Source organism: Hemicordylus capensis, chromosome 1 (genome assembly GCF_027244095.1).
Source record: "Hemicordylus capensis ecotype Gifberg chromosome 1, rHemCap1.1.pri, whole genome shotgun sequence".
Taxonomy (NCBI): Eukaryota; Metazoa; Chordata; class Lepidosauria; order Squamata; family Cordylidae; genus Hemicordylus; species Hemicordylus capensis.
Window position 1 is genome coordinate 326,061,055 of NC_069657.1, and position 23,762 is coordinate 326,084,816.

Here is a 23,762-nt window from a genome sequence, read left to right on the forward strand (position 1 = left end):
GATGAGAGAGACAGGTGAGGAAGGAGTCAGCTGGCTGGCAGGGCACAAAGAACCCAAATATCTCTTCTTGCAGGAAGTCTCCAGTAATCGCATTTGTGCTATTAATAGTCGGTGTGACTAGTCTGGGTGTGGGCAAAGCAACTAGTTTCTCTATAAAGGGGAGGAAGCTTTACACACACTCACTACCAGTGGATGTAATAAATTGTTTTTGGCATGGGCATAACATTATTTTCCCGTGATGCTACAGAGAATAACTTGCTATTATTACAATTTGTGGCAAACATTTAGTTATTCACAATGTGCCTTGAATTTAAACACTTAGATCAGAGCTAATCCATACACGAGAAAATGCAATACGCACACCACTCTTTCTTATTAGTTTTCTCTCAAGATTTCCTTTGAGTATTCATTCAAGAAGTACTGTAACAATTATATTTCAAAACAAACAAAATGAATCACTAACTTATTCTAACTTATTATAAAACAAGCTGTTTCTAATTCTTGGAAGAATATGCAGCAGATCATTAAGATGTTTCCTAAAAACAAGGTGATGTAATAAAACAACAATTAAACTACCAGAGCTACTTGCAGTTTGAAAAAGAGCTTATAAAGCTAACCAGGGAGACCAACTGAGTGCTGTTTGAGATGAATTATAGATAAAGAACCTTAAAAAGGGAGACCAGGGGCTTTGAGAAGTTCAACATTTAGCATGGACAGCAGACAAAGCTGGAACACATGTCACTTAATAATATTCTTCCACGCTATAGTGGCATTGTGTTCCTATTAAAATTTTGTCTAAATTTGTGCACATTATTATTCCTATGTATTTGGTGATGTTTCTTCTTTTCTGGTGATGTACACCTGGTTACCTTAATTATGACCTTTATTCATTTTGTAAAAACCGGGCTCTTCAGCTCAGTCAGAGGCTAACTTCATCGCAGAAGTGGGTGACATTCATAAGACATTTTTAAATGGGTTCTTATTCCTAGTTGTTCACTGGATCTACAGCAATAGTTCTAACACAGTGATCTGTTCTGGTGATTGTCCGAATGTCGTCAATAAAAAGGCAGGACCTACAGATCGAAATGCAAAACCACCCAACTCTCTCTATTTCTGTTGGTGAGAAATAAACAAAAACACAGGTCTTATTTAGAATCCGTTAATGTCTTGAGCTATATTTCTTTTCACTGGCTGACATCCTCACTGTGTGCATGTGCAGTGAAAAAAGTCATGTGTACACCTCTAGTTATTAAAACTAAAGAATGCTGTAAGCTGCTCTCAGCCTTTCAGGAAGAGTGGGATATACAGTACGTGTAATAAATAAATAGTTGCTCCACTTCTGAAGTGTGGATGCTTGCATGTTTATGTGTGGTGAATAATTTTTATTGGTTTTGTTGCCCTGGAAACAGAAGCCGTAGGTCCCTCAGGGCCTTGCAGTCCTCAGGAACCTATTTCCAGGTCACATTTAGTTCTTCCAAGGAAAGAGTAGATTTGTGACAATTGTCTCCCTGTGTGAGTATATGCTTCAGAAGTTGGGTCACAAGAGGTGTACATGTGTTTTTCCCCACAGCATATGTACATTGTTAATGAGGATGTCAGCAACTGTAAGTGGCAATCCATGGTACTTCTAAAAAACTGATTTATTTATTTTTAACCATTAGGCAGATGAAAAATAGAAACCTCTGCATAATAAAGAGATAATGCATAAGTAGTCCTCCAAAGTAGAAAGGCTTGGTAGGTAGTTTTTCTTTCCCCCTGCATACTAAATATTTTCCCTTCTCTCTCTACTAGAGCAGAGGAAATAACCACATCCTCTCAGTGGGGCAAAATGAATACTTTTATTTTCAGTTATCAAAAATTGATATCTCAGTATAATAACTATACCTTTACACCATAAGAATTATGCTGCACACAATACATAATGACAGTGGGTTTGTGCTTCTCAGAATAAAAGGCCCACATAGCATAACACATCAGTATGTGTTGTCACAGTAGAACTGAGGAGAATTAGTGCATCATAAATGAGACTATATTTACAAGGTAGGAAAAGGTGAAAAACAATGGCTAACCCCTAAAGAGGAAATAAAATGGTAATTTCAAATGACTGCCTTTTATCAGCCTAAGCAAGACACATTTTGTGTGTGGATGTGGTGGGATGGAAAGCTATTAAGGAACTGTATGCAGAGATTAAGGGAATGTTGGTTTAATTATATTTAAATAATTGGGAATCCCAGAAGTGATTTTTTTTTAATTGGCCACAGGGAAAATTATTTAAACTAAATGAATTATTAATTTTTCCATTTTGTCAGACATTATTTTTTATTCTCTCATTGCTTACATATGAAACTTATTTTTCCCCCCTCTGTGTTCCTAGGCTCACTGGGAAGGCCTCACTGGCAGGATAACTTTCAACAAAACTAATGGATTAAGGACAGACTTTGACTTAGACGTGATTAGCCTCAAGGAGGAAGGTCTTGAAAAGGTATTTTACATATTTCAGTCTATTTACTTTGTGACTAATACACAATATTGCAAAACAATACTCTTGCAATATTATAGTTTCATCAGGTAGCATATGCAATACTTTTGGGCACGGATTACCTCATGAAATTATTTTTAACTATTATAATTAAAATGGACTCTGATACAGTGCTTTAAGATTTAAGATTTAACTTTTAATTTATAATGCAATAATTTCAGTTATTTAGTGTTGAATGCATTAGGCCTTATTATTAGTGATCTCCTTGGTCTGTCTACTCTCTGACTTGTGCAACTAGGTCTATATGGCCCAAAGATCTATAGCCTTCCTCAAAGATCAGTAGTCTTCCTGCCACATGGCAAACCTATTTTGAAACTGAGAAAGCTCCAAAGACACATGGTCCTATAACATAGATGCCTGCTGTTCAGTGGTATGTGTATATGTAAGAAGCCCACTGGGCAATCCCCTAGGTAGGGTTGAAATACTTATTTGGATCTGGAGCACTACATAGTCCATAAATCAATCACAAAGCAAAAATCAGGGCCAAACCGGATGTTATGGTGACAGTTCATGTGTTTACGCATAAAATTTGCATACAAATACACAATTGGATTTTAGTTATAAATGCAAAAGGCAAATGCACTAGAAGAATCTTGTCCCTCTTTACCACATGCAACTCACTTCTCTGCTGTTTCCAAGGTGCTGTTTTCTTCAGTTGAGCTCTGATACAAGAAGTAATCTTAGCTAGGAAAAAGTTCCTGGGGGAAGGAAGTGCAGGGAATAAGCTACAGACTGCAGAAGCTTCTGCACTCCACAGCTCCACAAAAGTGTTTTACTTTTAAAACTGGTCCCACCCTTTTTTTTCTAATGATTATGGCAGTTTGCTGTTTAAAAAACATAGAATGGCTGTCATCACATCTTGCCTCATTCCTGATCATCAAGAGTGTTCCTATGTTTTAAATAGCTACATGGAAAGGACAAAGTTTGCAGACATATTTCACGCAACTGACACTCTGTTATAGGAGAGAATGTCCCTACTAAACTTTTCATGTAGCATTTAGAACACAGGATTGCTTTTTATGTCAGAATGCTTTTCATTTCATTCAATAAAATCATAGGCAAGGCGGCCCTACCTACTTCCAAGAGAACCAATGAAGTTGCAGCCAGGTGAGACTGCATAAGATAAATGTATTATCTTATAAATGTATTATTATGTGGAAAGCCATTGGGGCAGGATCCAGACTAAATTAATTATGACTAAGTACCAGTGGAAGCAATGAGACAAGTTAGTCTCATTGATTACCTATTAGTTTCAATGGTACTTAGTCATGACTATCTTAGTCAGGATCATGCTCACTCTCTCTCTGTCTGAGTTTGTCATCTGTAACATGGGAATGATAGTGACATTCTTTATATCATTATTGTAAGAGAACATACCACTTGACATTATTGTTACCATCCATCATCATCCTGCTCTTCTTTATCTATATGAGACACCTCAGCACAGATCAAAGTAACAAATGAAAACTAAAAATAACAATCAAGGTCATACAAAGAATATAATTGAATGCAGCAAATAAAAATAGGAAAAGCAGCACTATTGGGCAAGAAAAAAGGGGGAGAGAAAGAAAAACAAAGGCGACATTAGATAAAAGCCTGATAGATTAAAAAGACCTTTTTTCTAGCATAGTATGACATTAGGAAGGTACCAAAACAAATCTCCAGGGCAGGGTGTTCCATAAGTGTGTTGTGGCAACAGACAAGGCCCTTTCTCACATTAGGGATGTTCTTCTCACATTAGGGATGTGCACTGGTTTGGCACCATGGGTAGGGGAGCAGCAAGTGCAATCTTTAAAAAAAAAAAAAGGAGAGCAGGTCTTTACCATGCACATGGTGCTCACGCATGTGCAGACACCATGTATGTGAAACTAGGAAACGGATACAATAGGGAACAGATACAATAACAGATACAATATTACTAGGGATTGAGAACAGAATAGATACAATATAACTAACCATATAAGATACAATAGGCTGCTGGGCAGAGAATATTAATACTGATATATTATGGGGCAGAGGGCTGGAGGAGGACAGGCTTCTGTTTTTTAAAAATGCCCTCCCCCAAATATTTGAAATGGTAAAAAAGACATAATTGTTTTTTAAAACCATGAGGCTACGCTACCCTTCTAACCACCACTAGTACTAGCTAATGGGGATCCCTCCCACATGGAACCCTTGTCTAAACTTCTTCTAAACTAAACAAGACACAGCTTTTTAAAATTCAATTGCAACCCAAAACCTCCCTCCAAACAGGAAAAAACTGCAAGAACACAAAACCCCAAGAATACACCCAAGAGGTGTGTGTGTGTGTGTGTGTGTGTGTGTGTGTGTGTGTGTGTGTGTGTGTGAAAATGGGATACACTTACTTGGTCTAGGGCTTCACCCAGTTGTCTACTTCTGTGGTCTGGTCTCTGAGTCTTCTCTTTTTTTCTTCAATCTTCTTCTTGACTTCTCCTTCTCCTCCTTCTCCAGTCTTCAGACTTGGGGTGTGGGGCTGGGGAAAAACCTGGAAAATCTTGGGGGAAAGGGAGTGGCTGGCCAGTGGCCACAGGGGCAGCTGGCACAGACAGGCAGTGATTCTCAGTCTCAAGGAGGTGAAAAAAGAATTCTTCTCAGCATTCAACAAAAAAATAGAAAAGCAATGCAGCAGAGATAAATTTTAATCCATTCCCAGGCCATACTAGCCAGCAAGGGCAGGCAGGCAGGCAGGCAGGGTGGGCAGGCTGGGCTCAGGCTGGCAAGGCAGAAGGCAATAGGCATAGGGGCATTGGCATGGTGGTATGGTGGCAAGCAAAGCAAAGTTCGTTCTCTCTCTCTCTCTCTCTCTTTCCCCTCCTATGAGTATGAGGCAGAAAAAGGCAAAATGGTGGCTAGCAGGCTGCTGCCTCTTTAAATCTGAATGAATCCCTCCTTGAACTTCCTCCCTCCCTCCCTTGTCAGAAGTGACAAGAGCCAAAGGAGCCAATTGGGAACAAGGATGGAATTGTCAGGAAATCAGCCCATGCTTTCAATCACTGCTCTGAAGGTGGGAAATTGAAATAGACGTCAAACACAAAATGGAGACTGACTCAGAGATGGCCACAAAATGGATGTCCAAAACAACAAATCATTCGTAGCCGAAACAGGGGTGATCTGTTTTGTCAACGGAACTTTCGGAAAGTGCAAAGGAAGCGATTTGTTTTGTTGACAAATCACCCGAAACAGCCTGATTCGGGTACAAATCTTTTGCACCCGATTCGTTTCGCACATTCCTAGTACAAATCTTTTGCACCCGAGTCGTTTTGCACATTCCTAGTAAAAATCTTTTGCACCCGATTCGTTTCGCACATTCCTAGTACAAATCTTTTGCACCCGATTCGTTTCGCACATTCCTAGTCCTCTTGGCTCTTTCAGCAGCTTTTGATACCATTGACCATGCTAGTCTGGATCTCCTGAGGGTGTTGGGAGTCAGACGTCCTGCTTTACAGTGGTTCTGTTCCTATCTCTTGGGTAGATGGTGGACCTGGAGACTGTTGCTCTTCAGAGTGAGAGCTAGGTATGGAGTCCCACAGGGCTCCTCTATTTCCAATGCTTTTTAAACATCTGCATGAAGCTGCTAGGGAAATATCATCAGGAGATTTTGTGCAGGATGTTATCAATATGCGGATGATACCAAAGTTTACTTCTCCATGTCAATTTCGTCAGGAAATAGCTTGACACTCCTAAATGCCTGTCTGGAATTGGTAGTGGGCTGGATGAAACTGGGACAAGAACAGGGAGAAAACTGAAGCTGAATCCAGACAAGGTGGAGGCTGAATCTGAAACGGAAGCTGAATCCAGACAAGGCAGAGGTACTTATTGTGAGAGGTTGAGGTTTAGGAAATTGTTTAGATCCTCCTGCTCTGGATGGGGTTATACTCCCCCAGAAGGAGCAGGAATATAGTCTGGGATACTTCTGGATCCCAATTTCTCCCTGGTATCTTAGGTTGAAGTACTGGCAAGGAGTGCTTTCTATCAGCTTTGACTGATCTGCCAGCTACATCAATTTCTGAAGATAAACAATTTTAAAACAGTGGTGCATATCCTGTTAACATCCAGGCTTGACTACTGCATTGCATTTTATCTTGCAATTGGTGCAGAATGTGGTAGCCAGTTTGGTCTCCGGGGCTACCCGAACAGACCACATTAATTCCATCTTAAAAGATCTACACTGGCTGCTAGTACATTTCTCTGCCAAATAGAAAGTGCCGCCTATTACCTACAAAGCCTTGAACAGCTTAGGCCCAGGGTATTTAAGAGAGCACTTCCTTCTTCATGAACCCCACCACCAATTAAGATAATCAAGAGAGGTCTGGTTGGAATTGCCACCAGCTTGTTTGGCAACTCAAAATCAGGCCTTTTCTAGGGCTGCCCCAGGACTTTGGAATGTGCTCCCAAATTAGAGCCTCCTACTCGACACTGACTCCAAGGTCAGTGACTTTACCTTTACACTGAATCCCTTTATTTTACCTTTACCTTTATTTTACCTTTAATTTACCTTTACACAAAGACACTGACTTTACCTTTAATCTCTGCTAGTTTTTAAGAAACAACTGAAGATGTAACTTTTTAATTAGGCCTTTTCTTTAAAAAGTTTTAAAGTATATATTGAGATCTTAAATTGTTTTAATCATTTTAATGTTTGATTATTGTTGGTTGTTTTAAATTTTGTTATATTGTGTAAACTGCCCAGAAATTTATATATTGGGTGTTATAAAAATATGTAGATAAATAAAGCATAATATCAAAAGCATTCCAATTAAGACCAGAATTGTATTATTTAACCTAAAACACAAATAATTTTAAAAGAAACATGATCTTAAAATTGTAATCAAGCAGAGAAAAAATATATTCCTAAATTAACCAAAAACTATCATGTGTGAATCTAATTTTTTGAAAGGGAGAGCCCAGAACAACACTGGGTGCTCTTCAGTGGATATGACAACCCCTCCCCGCCTACCAAAAAAAGTGTCACCATGGAAACCTAGATTACAGCAATCTGACCTCGGCCAAAGAAGAATTCAGAGCAGGCATCCTCTGAGGATCTAGAGAAAGATAGATGAGGTGAAATTTCCCCTGATTTAACAACAGTCACCAGGCTGTTTAGAGCTATAGGCTAAAACCAGCACTTTGAATTGTTTCCAGATACTAACTGAAAACTAGTGTAGACTCAGGGGAGTGGATTGGCTAATTACTTCACATCTCTTGTAACTCCATCACATAGGAGAGCATTTGTGTGAGCAAGATCTGATGCTCTTCCGTCAGCAGTTTTAGAAGGAAGATAAGCTAAAATTCCCTATGGAGAATGAAAATTCCCTTGTGCTGCTGATTTAGTTGAATCTATTGAGCATATGTTTCTATACTGTCAATTATATTGAGATTCACGGAGAGAGCTAATAATGCCTTTGACAGGAACATTTCCGGAATATTCGGTTGGGTTCTGTATTGCTTGGTGCTATCTGTTCGTAATAATGAAATAACATACAAATTCATGTGGTTTTGTGCTATAATTTGTAGAATTAGTCAGCGGATAAATTAAGAATTGCTTCCCATTTTTCTTGTGCTGCTTTATGATATGTATTTTATTCAGACTTTGATTTAAGATGTCGTAATTAAAGAATGTTGTTAATATTGGTTGCAGGCCACAATAAAGTTATAACTAGTGTAGATATTTCAGTGCTAGTGTTGGAAGTCTTGCTCCCTTTTGCTGTGATTTGGAAACAAAACTCCAGATGTTACAGAAAAGTAAGGCAAAAAGTTGTAAAACCCTTTGTTTGGGCCATGCAACCTGCCTATGTTCGGCTTTGGGGGGTACTGCTAGTTCGGCTTTGGGGGGTACTGCTTTCTGCCACATGTTCCCTCCACAAGCGGTCAGAATTTGCCCCGCAGTGGCTGGCCTTCATCTCTCTGGCCCCTCATGATGGGCCACCCTGCCTATATATGCCCATGAAATCTTGCAGGTAGTCCCGCAAGATCTCGTGGTCTCGCCAGAACTCTTGCAAGATACTGTAGGCTTGTGAGAGCTCCACACGGGATTCTGCAAGGCGAAGCTCTCGTTTTGAAAGATCTCGTTGTCTCTGAACAGCAAAAAGCCATCTGGCCACAGGGGCAGTCAGTCACAGGGGCTGCTCCATTCCAAGGGTTGGGTGGGTCAGGGGGATCCTCTGTGGGAGAAGTTCTCAAGCTTCTTCTTTCCAACAATAAGTTTCTTATTGTTACTCTTGAGTTTCTTAACTCTGGAGCTTGATTCAGCCTGGAGGGTGGATTCAGCCAACAGAGTTTCCCCCCCTCCCATCCTTAGCACAGTTTCTGGCAGGATGGCTGGAGTCTCAGGGCCTTGATGGCCTGAGATTTTGGGGTGAGGCCAGATTTGGAAAAGTAGGTCTGCCTTCTGCTTAATACATATATCATTGGCAGTGGCCTCAATGATAGATGGAAGGGTTAGGGAACACTGAAGAACTCTTTACTCACACTGCCACAACCTCCCATCCCTCACTGTGGTTGTATCATTGCCGCAGATGAAGCAGACCAGACAGTAGTAAAGGAGGTCTCTTTTTTGTAGTAGGGATAGTCAGTGAGGTTGGAAAGGTTTAGAACTCTCTATCTTTTTCCTTGCACTCCTTAATAAGGAATAACTACTAATACTCAATTCTAGAATCAGATTCACAAATGGCCCCCTCCTTTCACAGCTAAACAAATGCTGGCACCATTGGAGAAAACTTACCTTTAACTGTCTTTGTTAACTCTGGTCTTGTGCGTATGTGAAGTCAAAATCTGTAGAAAGATAAATCTGTGTTGTAATGGCTAGACTGAACTTTGACAGAGTCAGTCCTCAGTTCAAATGTCACCTCCATCATGAACTCACTGAGGTTATTAGACAAAGTACTCAACCTTTGCCCTTCTAATATGTGGAATATAATAATACTGGCATACTATATAGAGTAGTGCTTGCAATGTTGATAAAATCTATGTGAAATGCTTTGAACAGTGTTTTAAAAAAAATAAATGCAATGACAAAGTGCAGATAAGTGACCTCTGTAATATAAGAGAAGCCCTTTGTTGATGGTGTAATGTGCAACATTCTTTTAAATTCCAGTACATATTTTGGTTTGAGAGAATTGTTCTTTCATTCCTAGTTGAGTGCATATTATCAAACCTATTCAGTTCTTTTAAAGCCGCTTTAGAATTAAAACATTTGTGCTGAGCAAATTGACTGCAGCAGATTTGGTGCCAAGGTTAATCTTGCACTTAAACTTTCATTCCTGAAGAAATAGCTTTTAGTGGAACATTATTATGCTGCCTTTCTGGTTAACAATAGCAATGTATTAGGATCCATGGCGTAATAATCTGGAGCTTTGCTAGCATCTCTGTCCCTGCCTTGGAAGATAATGTATTTGATAACACACCTGCCAAACTGATCTTGGTTCCTTTTCCTAAAAATAGTTCTTAACTCATTTTAAAAAGCTAAACAAAAGTAGTAATGGAAGTAGGGTGTGAAAATGAAGGAATTTCTCTACAGATTCAGAAAATGGCTACCATAAGTTAAAAACGCCTGTATTCCTTATGCATTTAGACAAGCATGGATGGCAAGAACAAACATTCTGCCTATGTGGGCGGGGAGGGGGGAGGTAGATAATTTTTATTTCGGTCATTGACCAGAGAGCCAGATGAAAAATTGGAGGAAACAAATTTAATTATTGTTGCTTCCAAACCACCTGGTTCTAATACAAGATACTACCACTATTGTTTATATACCACTTTTCAACACAAAAGTTGGAACAGTGTCATTTTCTGGATGCTCTAGAAGAGTGATGAGCAACTGGTAGTCCCAAGTGAAATATGTCACCACTGCTTTTCTTCTTCTCCCCTACACACCACATCACAGACACACACCAACTTGCCAACCCAGAGGCAAAAGAGGTGTATGGAGGGTCAGTGACTGCTGGACTTACCAGTCAGGCTTTTGGGTGGCCATGGCAGCATCATTGCCTTCCACTTACTATTTAAGGCATGCTTTCTGTAAAACTAGTGCCGAACAGGGCTGTGATACAGCTGTGGGTCAGTCCCCTGTCCATAGGATTTGCAATTTGTTCTCTATTTGGTGGTGGTTACAAATATTTATATACCATTTTTCAACGAAAGGGTTCTTGGAATGGTTTTTACACACACACACACACACACACACACACACACACACACACACACACTCTCCTTATCTCAAAAGGGCTCACAATACTGCCAAGATGGAAATGGAACAAAAAAGGCATTTTGAGATATTTACAAAAATTTCCAACTTGCATCATTGTGGTAGGACTGCTAAAGCCTCTGGAACGCAGGTTTACAGAATCCGAAATTAATCACTTTCTGAAAATTTATTAGAATCCAATGAAAAAGCAGTTTGGCAGAATTAATTTCTAGTTTCTAGGAATTTCTTTAGTGCAGCCAATCAAGTCCACCCATCTAAAAATGCAGTTTATTCAGAAGTGTGGACTTGCTCTTCAAATATTTGAACCACTGCTGGAGAGAGGATTTGGAGCCAACAACATATCTGTGCTTTTGACAACCTATATTTGTGACTGCATAGAAGTGATTGCTATTTCTACTTCATAATCTCTTTGTACTTTAAAAAGGCTTTTTATTAGGATTCATAAATGCAAGCTGCGTTAACTAATATGTATAAAATAAATATAGCAATGGGAGCTTCATACTATTACCAACATACTATTACCAACAAGAAAAAATGATATATAAATATACAGTGGAGGATAGCATATGCCTTGCAAATATATTTTCAGTCAGATATCTAGTTAGAATCATATGTTGCTTTTCTTGGAAGGTGGAAGTTTAAATGGAAGATTGAGCACTCAGAACTGTGGACATTATTTTTACCCCTGAACATCACTCTTCACTAGATGCATTTTGAAGTGTAGTGAATCATATTTTAAGCAAGCTGCCTTTAATAGAACAATTGCAGATAAATAAGCAGAGGAGAATTATAAATATTAGAACAATTAAATTTTGCCTTACAGTGTTCTGTCGCAGGGGCCTAAAATGAAGTCATGAATAATATGCAAAGTGCTTGGCTTTTTTGTAGATTGGAACTTGGGATCCTGCAAGTGGCCTTAACATGACTGAGAATCAGAAAGGAAAGCCAGCAAACATTACTGATTCCCTATCTAATCGCTCCCTAACTGTAACCACCATCTTGGTAAGTAATCATATCCACAATTGTTCTTAGGTGAAGCTCTGTTTCTGGACGTCTTTGAAGAAAACCCAAATTAATTACAGTAGTAATGTAATGACCAGTATGCAAATGTCATTTTACAGTTATTTAGCAATTACTGTATAATGGATGATATAAAAATGTTAATTTTAGCTATGGGACTTTATGCTCATCTACAACGATGATGATCTAGTTTAATTTCAGTGCTATAATCTCAGTTCACTAATCATTTAGTATTCTTACATTTCCTAAATACTTATTAAATTACAAGCAAAATTGACTGTAGTTTGTTTGAACTTTTAAAAAGCATCTATTTATTTTAAAAATATATCAAAGAAAATGAAGGTAACTAAACTATCACCAGAATATGCTACTATGTATTTGATAGCATTATTGTAAAAAATGTGTTTTCCCAGCCTTTTCCCATGGGAACAGTATATTTAGATTTGTGCAAGATGTTTAGATTTGTTTACATCATCTATATATAAAACACTTAGGCAATACATGGCACATGCACGCATGGAGCACTGGAGCTGCCTGAGGAGGAGGTGGGCCGAGTAATGGAGCAGGGCAGCTGCCTCATTAAATGCAGCCCCACAAAAGGGGGCACCCCCCACACCTGCTCGCCCCTCGGCTCCCTCCTCGAGGTGAGGCTGCTCCCAACTAGTAGTGTGCATGGTTCGGTTTGGGCACACTGTTAAAGCCCTCCGGACTGGTTCGGAAGTCTGGCGGTCCGGAGATTCGGATGGGCGGGGGACTGTTATTTTAAGCGGGGGTGGTAGTACTTAACCCCCCCGCTGCTCTTCCCCCTCCGGCGCTGGTCCTTTTAAAAATCTTCTTGGGGCGGCAGAGTTCCTCCCTGCCAACCCTGCCCCCGTCGTTGTTCCTTAAGGCTAAAAGAGACTAGATCTAGTGGCGTGCATGTGCCCTGCGCGGCGCACGCACTCATCTCTGATGCTGCCGCGCACGCCACATATGTCATGTGACGTATGCGGCGCACGCGGCAGCGTCCCTACAGTGGCCACAGTGGCTTTTTTTGTTCAGGAAAGGCTCACTGCGTGCAGGAGGATATAGGGGATAAGAGACTCCAGGAGGAGAGAGAGAGAGAGAGAGAAAGAGAGAAAGAAAAAGAAAGAAAGAGGGGAATAGAGAGAGTGAAAAAGAAGGGTGGGGAAGAGAGAAAGTCAGGAGAGGAAGGAAGGGGGGGAGAGAAAAAAACAAGGGAGGGTAAGAGGGGAGGAAAGAGAAAGAGAAAGGAGGGGAAATGGGGGGGAGAGAAATAAATAAATAGAAAACTAAAGAAGGGAGAGGGGAAGGGAGAGAGAGAAAGCAAGCAAGCGTTCAGACTGTGTGATGAGGACAGAGCAATGTTGGGTCATGTCAGGTGTTAACTGAAAGGACAGATTTCATCGTACCACAGGCTGTTTGAGGACATCTTCCTCCAGTTTTTAGTATGCTCAGTTTTATGTAGGTCTCTCACGATTAAGATCATTGGACTCATTAACTATATTGTATCAGCAAATCAAGAGAGCAAAAATTTCATGTATGAAGAAATGTATGACACTGAGCAATACAGCGGGGGCTGTGACGGGGGCAAGGAGAGCAATAAAGTACTAGCACACAGATGCTCTCTGTGGGTAAAGCTAGTTAATTGATTATTTTTATTTTATTTTAGCTAGCATCTTAAGTAAGTCGAATATACTCAGTTACGTCCTTATTATTAATGCTTAGAGTAAAGCAATATCTTACTGGAGACAGTGGTGCATGTACCATATAGCATCCCGTGGATGATATCTGCACCACCCACCCTGTTGCCGGGATTTAAAACAAAATCAGCAGAGTTGCACAAGAGTTCTCTTGCACAAATGCCTAAAACTGCATAAAGGCAGTTGTGTGACACTACAGCCATTGTTTCCAGTGCCTGTAGTGTTGTGCAACTGTGTTTGCGCTGCAGTATGTGGGCCAGTGACTGACATGTTCTGCAGCATTAGGAGGGTGAAGCGAGAGCTATGTCCTTGTAGAGAGAACAATATATTCCATCAGGGACATAGTTTTGGAAACCAAAAATACTTTTTATGGTGGAGCAGGTGAGAGGAGGTGGGGTGGCTTTGGTCTATAAGAATACCAACTCGCTTACCAGGATCCCTTTCAGGGATTTTGCCTATATTGAATGTGTGTGCCTAAGCCTAAGAACCAGGGATAGACTGGGACTTCTGCTGGTGTACCGAACACCCCACTGCCCAGTAAAGTCCCTAAATGAGCTTGCAGACCTGGTTGCTGAGATGGTATTGGAGTGGCCCAGGTTGTTGTTGGTGGGGCATTTTGGGACCAGGTTGTTGGAAGCGCCTCAAGAGTTCATAGTGGCCATGATGACTGAGGGCCTATCCCAATTGGTCTCTGGAACAACACATGATGCTGGTCACATGATCAATTTTATCTTTTGCTCTGATCAGGGTGGTGTTCTTTGGGTAGGGACTCCTGTCATTTCCCCATTGTTATGGACCGATCACCATCTGGTTAAGATAGAACTTACAGCCTTGACCCACCTCTGCAGGGTTGAAGGACCTATTAGATTGGTCCGCTCGAGGAGGTTATTGGATCCAATAGGTTTCCAAGAAGCCTTTGAAGGGTTTAGGATTGTGATTGTGCTAGTGATTTTCTTGATGCTCTGGTGCAAACATGGAATAATGAACTCACTAGAGCAGTAGACACAATCGCTCCTAAGTGTCCTCTCTGACCTGCTTTAAAGACAGCTCCCTGGTATTTGGATGACCTATGGGAGCTGAAGTGGCAAGGTAGACTAGAGCACAAGTGGAGGAAGACTTGACATGAGTCTGATTGGGCACAACATAGAGCACATTTGAAAATCTATGCTCTGGCAGTGCAGGCAGCAAAGAGTCGGTTCTTTTCTCCCTGCATTGCTTCTGCAAATTCATGTCCAGTTGAGTTTCTAGAGTTGTGAGGGGGCTAATATGTATCCCCTCCCACTTGAATTTAAACTTTGAACCATCGGTCACTTGCTGTGACAGTTTTAATGAATTCTTTGTGGGTAAAATCTCTCAGATTCAGGCTGAGCTGGATTCCACAGTTACTGCATAGTCTACTGTGGAAGTGTCCAGAAACTCCTCTTATTAGATTAGATTTTCAGTTTGTGACTCCTGGGGACGTGGACAAACTGCTGGGGAAGTGGATGTACTGCAGGTTGTGTGATCTACTCTTGACCCTTGCCCAAATTGGCTTATCTCATCTGATAATCATATTATCAGAGAGGGTCTGGTAAATATTATAAATGCTTCTCTGAGGGAGGGCAGGATGCCTCCTTGTCTAAAGGAATCTATTATTAGACCACTTTTGAAGAAAGCTGCACTGGCTGATTGAGCGGGTGGTGGCCTCTCGGCCACAAGCAGTTTTGGATTATGCAGACTATCTAGACCAGGCCTGCTCAATTTAGGCCCCTCAGCTGTTTTTTGACTACAACTCCCATAATCCCCACCCACAATGGCCAATAGCCAGGGATTATGGGAATTGTAGGCCACCTTTGGCAGGAGGGCTAAAGTTGAGCAGCCTTGATCTAGACCCATTTCAAACTGGCTTTCATGTGGGCTATGGGGTTGAGACTGCCTTGATCAGCCTGATGGATGATCTCTAACTGGCTATTGACAGAGGGAGTGTGACTCTGTTGATCCTTTCGGATATTGTTGTGGCTTTCGATACCATCAACCATGGTATCCTTCTGGACCACCTGAGTGAGGTGGTCCTTTAACTCTTCCCTACCATTTACAATGGGATTGAGATTATCTCGATATATTGCCTCTCTAATCTTTCTTCATTCTAAGCAATGCTTCACCTCCAATACATCTGCCTTAATAGGCATTGTTGTTCCCTCATTATATTTGGTCATATGTACTACCCATGGCCTCTCTCTCTTCACATACTTGGTATCTGCCAAGTGTTCTTTTAAATCTAACTAGCTGGGCTGGGCTCAGAGCATCTGTGCCTCCGGCTGGCCACTGCTCTCCCGCCACTGCTCTCCCCACACCACCGGCATGCCCGGCTTTCTGGTTGACCAGTCGCTACCCCCCACCCGCTTCTCACTCCCCCGTGCTTTCTGGTTGGCCGGCCGACCTGTTTCCTTCCCTTACATCCCGCCTGATTCTCGTTTGCACCTCGCGGTTCCTGGCTGGCAGAAAAGCCAGAAAGCCATCCCACCACCTCCTCCCACCCACTCCCGGTAGTGGCCCCTTCCTCTTGCCGGCCAGGCTGGGCAGCTAACCACCACCGCTTCCTGCTCCCGCCGGCCAGGCCAGGTTGGCCCATCTCCTCCTGCTCCTGCCGGCTGGGCCAGCCTGTTACTGCCTCCTCTGTCTAACCGGCTGCCACCACTATTGTCTCCCCGGCCCTCAGGCAGCTGCTTGCAAACTCTAATGAGAATTGCCACACATGGGATTTGCGACAGGTACGTTGAGGAGAATTATATTTATAGATGGATGATTAACTCTCTTCCTGTTTCTCCAACATAAAACTCCCAACACTCTACAAGTTATTCTGTACACTACTCCTTTTGATCTACAGCTCTCCTTCTCCAGTTCACATACTGGTCATTCTGTCTTTTCACATCTCCTATCATATAATCACGTTTTCATCAGATGTTGTTTCAATGTCTTAGTTGACTGAACCACCACATTGGCCTTAATGTCATACTTATGTAACGTTCTCTGATATTGTCTAACAAAATTGTCAGATACAAAATGAATTTTCAAAACAGGTAAGCCAGGTACAAATTTAATTCCTGCCATTCTTCTTAAAGGAAACCTGGGAATAAAATTCACCACTAAATTTGAAAACATTACATTTTAAACTGTCCTCTATCATTTCCTCTATATCCCCAATTGTAAATCCATAGCAATTAACCTGTCATTTATTCATCCACAATAATTCAACTAAACTTTTCCTGGCTGATTCCTTATCTGGCTACTTCCTTATTCTCCTTAAAGGAAACCTGGCTGCAGGTTTTCTTTAAGAAGAATGGCAGGTATTAAATTTGTACTTGGCTTACCTGTTTTGTAGTTAAGTGTGTGTAATTAAGGTTGTGAACAATATAAGCAGGTGATCCACAGAAGATGGAGAAACAACACAGAGGCTAGTGTTTGATGCCGAAACATTGTTCTTTAATAATTGTTTTATACTATTGTTTTTATTGTGTCTCATGTATTTTAATCTGTGTTGACTTCTAAATATTTTAAATTTTGTACACTACCTAGAGATGTACATATCAGGCAGTATAAAAATATGATTGAGAAATAAATAAATAAGTACTTTTTAGACAGAGGGAGGGAAAAGCAGTGAAATTCACTCCTCCTCCGTGTGCACTTGGCTGTGGCACAGCTTTGGCTCAGCTCCACAGCAGGCTCTCTGCGAAGGCACCTGCTCTTCTTTCATCCTTCTAATGCTGTGAATTATGTCAGCCAGTTAATTTAATCACAACAACCCACTTTGAGAATATGAATATTTGTAGTAGCCATTGTAGATAAAGATCACAAATATTCTACAGATTCTGTTTCACCGAATTGTATGGTTGTATCTTAAGACTTCAAAAAGAAATACAATAATAAATAAATATTAAATAATAATCAGTGTTATACGTTGTAGAGAATCAGCAACTGTAGTTTTGCTTACTGGTTTTACTACAGAAGAAAAGCTACTTCTTAAATAGAACAATATAGTGCGAATCCAGGCCCAAATAACGATGACATGCATAGCTGGAAAAAACTAGGGCCACTTTATTGTATAATTACAAAAACCTGCAAGGAGGAATTTAAATTCCTACTTGGCCCCAATAGTGACTGGAATATCCCTTACTGAGATATTCAGTAGGTGGGAGGGTGCCTGCCTGCAGAGCAACTGAAAGGATAGAGTGACATAGCTGGCTGTTTATGCAGCTACTCCTCACTCTTGATTGATCCACCAGCGTCATGTGCCAGGCAACCAAAATGGCAGCATGCATGCTGTTTCTCGGGTTGGGCCTGCAACTCCACCCCATTCGTGGCAAAAGGGTTGCGGAGTGGCTTTGCCCACTACTTGGTAGTGGGAACTTCTATGGCAGAAACAGCAAGCTAAGCTCCCAACATGCAACCTAAACCCAAGTTAGTTTTTAGTTATTAAATACACACACACACACACACACACTACACTTTTATACCACCCATATGCAAGTCCCTGGGTGGTTCTGAAAAGGTTTTGGCAATCCTAAATGTGGATCTTTAGGTGCTGGCCTGAAAATGACTAGAAGTGAGAATTTGGTTTCTTTTATTTTTGTTATGCCAACTTGGACTGTCTTCTACCTAATTATATAATAATAATATAATAATCTTCCATATGAAGTGATCATATGGAAGAAGCCACCAATTGCCATTACATATTTCAGCTGCAACCTGTGTATATGAGCAATTAAAGTAAAAATGTTGATGATACCTCTGGGTGTGCGTGTGTGTTCGTGTGGGTGTACATACTTCTTTCCCTGAGTGCACATGGCTTTCTAGGATTGCACCCATAGTCATCTATTATATTAATTCTCCTGGGTGTGCCTTGGAATGTGCGTCCCAGAGCCCAGATGATTGGCTGGGCGGCGGATGTGCCTGATTGGCTGAGGTGCACCTAGGAGGATTGGTCGCCGCTGTGGCGAGCCTGGTTGTGGAGGCCAGAGGCGGTGGCGGGCCCAGCTCGGCCATGGAGGCAAGGCCCAAGAGCGGGCAAAGAAAGTGCGGGGGCAGAAGTGGTGGTGGGGAGGAGAGGCGGCTGGGCCCGGAAGCGGAGACTGGAGCAGAAGGTGTGTGTGTGGGGGGGGAGAAGTAACCACCGGCCCCAAAGAGCGCACAGATTCTCTGTGCGGGGTTGGCTAGTTAACTTTAATTTCTATGTGGTTATGTTAGTTTGGTTACATATACAGGAGGACCTTGGTATTTGTGCGGGTTCTATTCTTAGCTGGTGCCGTGGATGCTGAAACCATGAATTCTGAGGCATTGGGGCAATGGAAATCCAGGGGTCCCTGGATGCTTTAAAAAATTGCTGAAGAAGAGCCCTAAAAATAACAAAAAAGTGCCCTACCATGATCTGTGAGTCCCCCACATTCCAGCAATGGGCCCTCAAAGTGCCGAACTCTGGTTTTTTGTAGTGAAATATTGCTATTTCCAGTCCTTTCCTTTGTGAAGAGCCACAACATAAATAAAATAAAATAAAATAAAATTGCTCCCGATCTCTCCGGAACACAAAATGGCGGCTGGAAACGACCTCTACAGTTATTTCTGGCTGCCTCCAATTTGCGTATATGTGGATTAACCCTTTTTGCCTGGTTTTTTTCACGTTACGAAGGTTGGGTACCAATTACCCAACCCTGGATACATGAAATCGCAAGTGCCAGATCCATGATCAGTGAGGTTCTACTGTCTCTTTGGCATGTAGCCATTCAAATTTTATTAAACTTAATGCTTGCATGCAAATTTTATAATTTGATAGAAAGAAATTAAAATAGGAAACCTAGATCTGGAAAATTAGGGGCATTGCAAGCCTATGGCGGCCTGTGTCTCCCCCCCCCCACCTCGCTGGCCCCTGCTGCTTGTTTGGTCCCCTTACCTTGCTGTGCTGCTTGCTTCCTCCTCTCTCAGCTGCTGCCACACCCATTATGTTCCCTGCTGCTTTGTGATGCCATGTGTTATGTGTCTTCTCTTGCACCGAGGCCCATCCCCTCACTTGTGGCTGCAGGAGCCTGCTGGGAACTCACAGAAGGCTCTTCGAAAAACAAGTAAGGTGATGGGATACATGGCATCCCCCCGATGATGATGGTGAGAGGTGAAGGATGAAGAAAGAGGAAGGAGGTGGAGCAGGCAGTGATGGCCCTGTGGGCATGGTGGCTCATGTTCCCAGAGCATTATAATGTTCACAAAGCATTATAATGTATATTTTGCAATTGGCTGTTAACAAAATTCTTTGCTTGTTCTCTAAACTATTTTAATTTTTATTTTTCTTTAAAAAGTTTAAGTTTAGCAGACTGAAAGCTACTGTGAAGGAAGAACTTTGAGTACATGATTTGGCATATTCTGACTCCAAAGCATGTCTTACACTGTTGCTTAACTACTGATAGCTTCACTTGGATCAATTTCTTTACAATGAGAACATGGAACCCCCACTCCATTTTCATCTCATAGTTCTTTCTGTTCAGTAAAGTGTTGTCTGGGATGTAGAGCTTAATGCTGTTTTCTGTCTGTCAGGAATAAAGCTCTAATGGATAAAACTAAAAACTAAAATAAAGTGTGAGTAAGAGTGTTCATTTCTACTTTTATAGTGATATTTCTCCTAGTGTGTCCAGTTGTCTCTGAAAAGTAACCAACATGATTCAGAAGACTGTAGCTAATCTCCTATTTTTTTTCACCGGGGCACTGGTCAAACAACGATATATCCCCTGAAGGGCAGCGTGTTATCAGTGCAGCCTGTTAACTGGAATTGTATGGAACATCATTTGATAGCTTGCTAGATAAATATGAATGGTGATCTATCTGCAGGGTACATTATATGCCAGACTTTTTGCTAGATATTACATGGATCTTTAGGGTATGCTGAGAGAAGGATTTAGAATATGAAAGAGAGCTATAATATGAAAGTTAATCATTATGTTCTTCTCAAGACCTTATTCATTGCACAAAAATAAAATTAAGATATAAGTAAAATGTAAAACAAACATTTTGATGTAAACAAGTCAGCCTCAGTAGTTTTTGATATTCTGCTATTTAATCCGAATTCTTATATTTGAAACTCTCCTCAATCAAATCAAGAGACAACACATCTGTGCATGTTTATCACTAACAAGGGAAGAAACAAGGGGGAAGGAGAACAAATTCCTATACGTATCTTTTAATGACCTATGTACTTCAGAGTCTCTTTCAGTTCTTCCTTGCCATTAACCTCAGGTTTCAGTTTGCCTAAATATAACTCTTCTATAATCTTTCCTTTAAGTGTGCAATGTTCTGACTTCAGAATGCACACTTTAAGTGGCACTATTACTCCATCATGTTTATTTTTCATATGTGTTGACCATAGTCTTTCCCTGTTTATGTATTTCGAGTCTGCTAAATATTCTTTAAATCTGGTGACTAAATGTCTTCCAGTTTCTCCTATATAGCATTCACCGCATTCCACACAAGTGATTTTGTAAACCACTTCTTTCTATTTACAGCTCGCTTTCCCATTTTCACAAACTGGACAGGCTTTGGTTTCACACTTTTTATCATATAATCTTGATCTTACTAACTGTTGCTTCAAAGTCTTGGGTGTTTTGGCATGCTACATTAGCCTTGGTCCCATGTTTCCTTAAGCTTTTCTGGCACTGCCTAATAAAATTATTTGACATAAAAGGGATCTTCGGAACAGGCAATCCTACTACATATTTATTTAGCCCTAATGTTCTTAAGGTGAATTTATACCCATTAATCTCTGCCAGATTTCTGGTGCTTTCTATGGCCTGCCCTCTGTATACTTGACAAGCAATTTTGGATGCCCTTTTAACAGCATTTTTCACCATTTGCATTTTAGTTGTTTGGTTCCAAGCCGAATCAAAGCCCGGCCCTTCACCCTCCTATGGGCATATCCTATGAGACTGACCCACATAGGGGGTACCCACACTTTAGTTAAATTCTTAGTTGAAGTTTTGTAATTATTTAATAAAGTGGCCCTAGTTTCTTCCAACTACACGTGTCCTGTCATTATTTGGGTCTGGTTTCGCAAGTTGCCCATCCTAAGACAAATTTCTGTTTCCTAGAAATTTTCTAGAAGGTCTGGAGAGGAACATAATGCTTAACTTCCATGTTACAATATGAAAAGATAACTACCCTGGATCATCTGGAGCCTCCCTAGTCAGGCTTATACTTTCTCCTTTATTTTATTAAACATCTCATCAATCTGTTTAGTTTTTGTAATAATAATTATGTCATCAATATACCTCTTATAAAATTACATCCTGGGCAATACACCTACTTTCCAAATTGTTCATATAACTAATAGCCAAAAGAGGGGCCAAACCCATTGCCGGAACAACAACTGTTGTTCCAGCAGCTAAGCATTTATTCATTCATTCATTCATTCATTCATTCATTCATTCATTCATCACATTTATATACCACCCAAAATTTCGTCTCTGGCGGTTAACATAAAACAATTTAAACACGTATAAAAAGTTAAAACAATTCAACCATTTAAAATCAATCACAAAATTAAAACTAACAAATTTTAAAAGAATGAGAAAGCTTGGTTAAAAATATGGGTTTTTAGATTTTATTTTTTTTTAATTGCCAGAGATGGGGAGGATCGTATCTTAGTGGGGAGTGCATTCCACAATCTTGGGGCAGCAACCGAGAAGGCCCGTCTCTGTGAAGCTACCAAACGAGTTGGCGGTAACTGGAGACAGACCTCCTCAGATGACCTCAATGGGCAGTGGGGCTCATAGTGAAGAGGACGCTCTCTTAAATACCTAGGGCCTAAGTCGTTTAGGGCTTTATAAGTTATAACTAGCACTTTGTATTTTGCCCACAAACCTATTGGCAGCCAGTGTAACTCTATCAGCAAAGGAGTAATATGGTCTCTCTGAGATGACCCAGAGACCAACTAGTCAGTTCATTAGGATCTGGTTGCTATGATGTTAATTTTAAGCGGTATGCAGGGTTTGTTTGCTTTTTAATAATTAATTACTGTTCTGGTGATTGTTAACTGTTTGACTTTTGCCAACTACTTGTACTTGTTTGTTACCATGTGAGAGGGGAGAAAGGCTCTGTCATTTCTAAAACAGGAATGTTTCTCCTAAATACATGCAGTACATACATAACAAATTAATCTAATTCCAGACATGCATGTTTGAATGAAATGTGCAGTTTGATAATGTAAGATTGGACAACATCTTACCATGTTTTTGCACTGCAGTGGATTGTTGTCATGTCACAAAAGCTGTATGCCCACTTGTCTGAGAGTAATACCCATTGATGATATTGGTTATCATTTAAGAGTAAACATGTATAAGATTGAGTTGACAGCGTTACAGCTGAAGTAGGCAAAGCTACAGATAGAAAAATTAAAGACAGCAGACAAAGAACTCCTTCATTGGTTCCTTATCCAGAGCAGCAGTGAACTGAGCCTTTGTGATAAATAGTGATGTGAAACCTGTTCAAGCTTGAACCGAACCAGGAACTCGAAGGTGTCAAAACCGAGCTGGTCTGGTTCGGATTCGTACCTAACCAGGAAAACTGGTTTGTGCCCATCCCTGGTGATAAAGGATCTAAGTCAAGCCTACACACCTTGTGGCAGTCCAATAGGCATTCCTGGATGATACAGAATTTCTGGACCCATTTTAATCTGGAATCTGGCCTGGTTTTGGAAATGAAATGGCATTGCTCTCCATGGTAGATGGGGGTTGTAGCTCAGTGGTAGATTATCTGCTCTGCATGCAGAAGGTCCCAGATTCAATCTCTGGTTTCTCCAGGTAGGCCTGGGAAAGCCTAACATTTTGGAGAGCCGGTGGTTACTTCTTCCCGCCCCCCCCCACACCTTCTGCTCCAGTCTCCGCTTCCGGGCCCAGCCGCCTCTCCTCCCCACCACCACTTCTGCCCCCGCACTTTCTTTGCCCGCTCTTGGGCCTTGCCTCCATGGCTGAGCTGGGCCCACCACCGCCTCTGGCCTCCACAACCAGGCTCGCCACAGCGGCGACCAAACCTTCCTAAGGTTACACTGTGATAAAACGAGGGAAATCGCTGTTTATTCTCCTGGACTTCTTGGCAGTTTTTAAGGCTATAAGTTAGGGTTTATTTCTGGATCACCTGCCTGGTGACTTTGTAGTGATTCTGCTTGACCTGCCAGGCCATTTGCAGAAGGTAATGCTCAGGAGTGTAGTTCTGTACTATAACAGTTATGCTTTGGTGTTCTGCAAGGTTCTGTATTGCTGTTTTA

The 23,762-nt window shown here is 41.1% G+C and overlaps 1 protein-coding gene across 7 annotated transcripts in view; it reads left to right on the plus strand.

Annotated features, from left to right (window-relative positions):
• Positions 1-23,762, plus strand: part of GRIK2 (glutamate ionotropic receptor kainate type subunit 2) — an 808,572-nt gene that overhangs the window by 426,338 nt on the left and 358,472 nt on the right. For all 7 annotated transcript variants that reach the window (XM_053299652.1, XM_053298872.1, XM_053301185.1 and 4 more), the window contains exons 8-9: positions 2,375-2,482; positions 11,652-11,765. In XM_053299652.1, the coding sequence (XP_053155627.1) occupies positions 2,375-2,482; positions 11,652-11,765 (222 nt within the window). The remainder of the gene's footprint in view (positions 1-2,374; positions 2,483-11,651; positions 11,766-23,762) is intronic.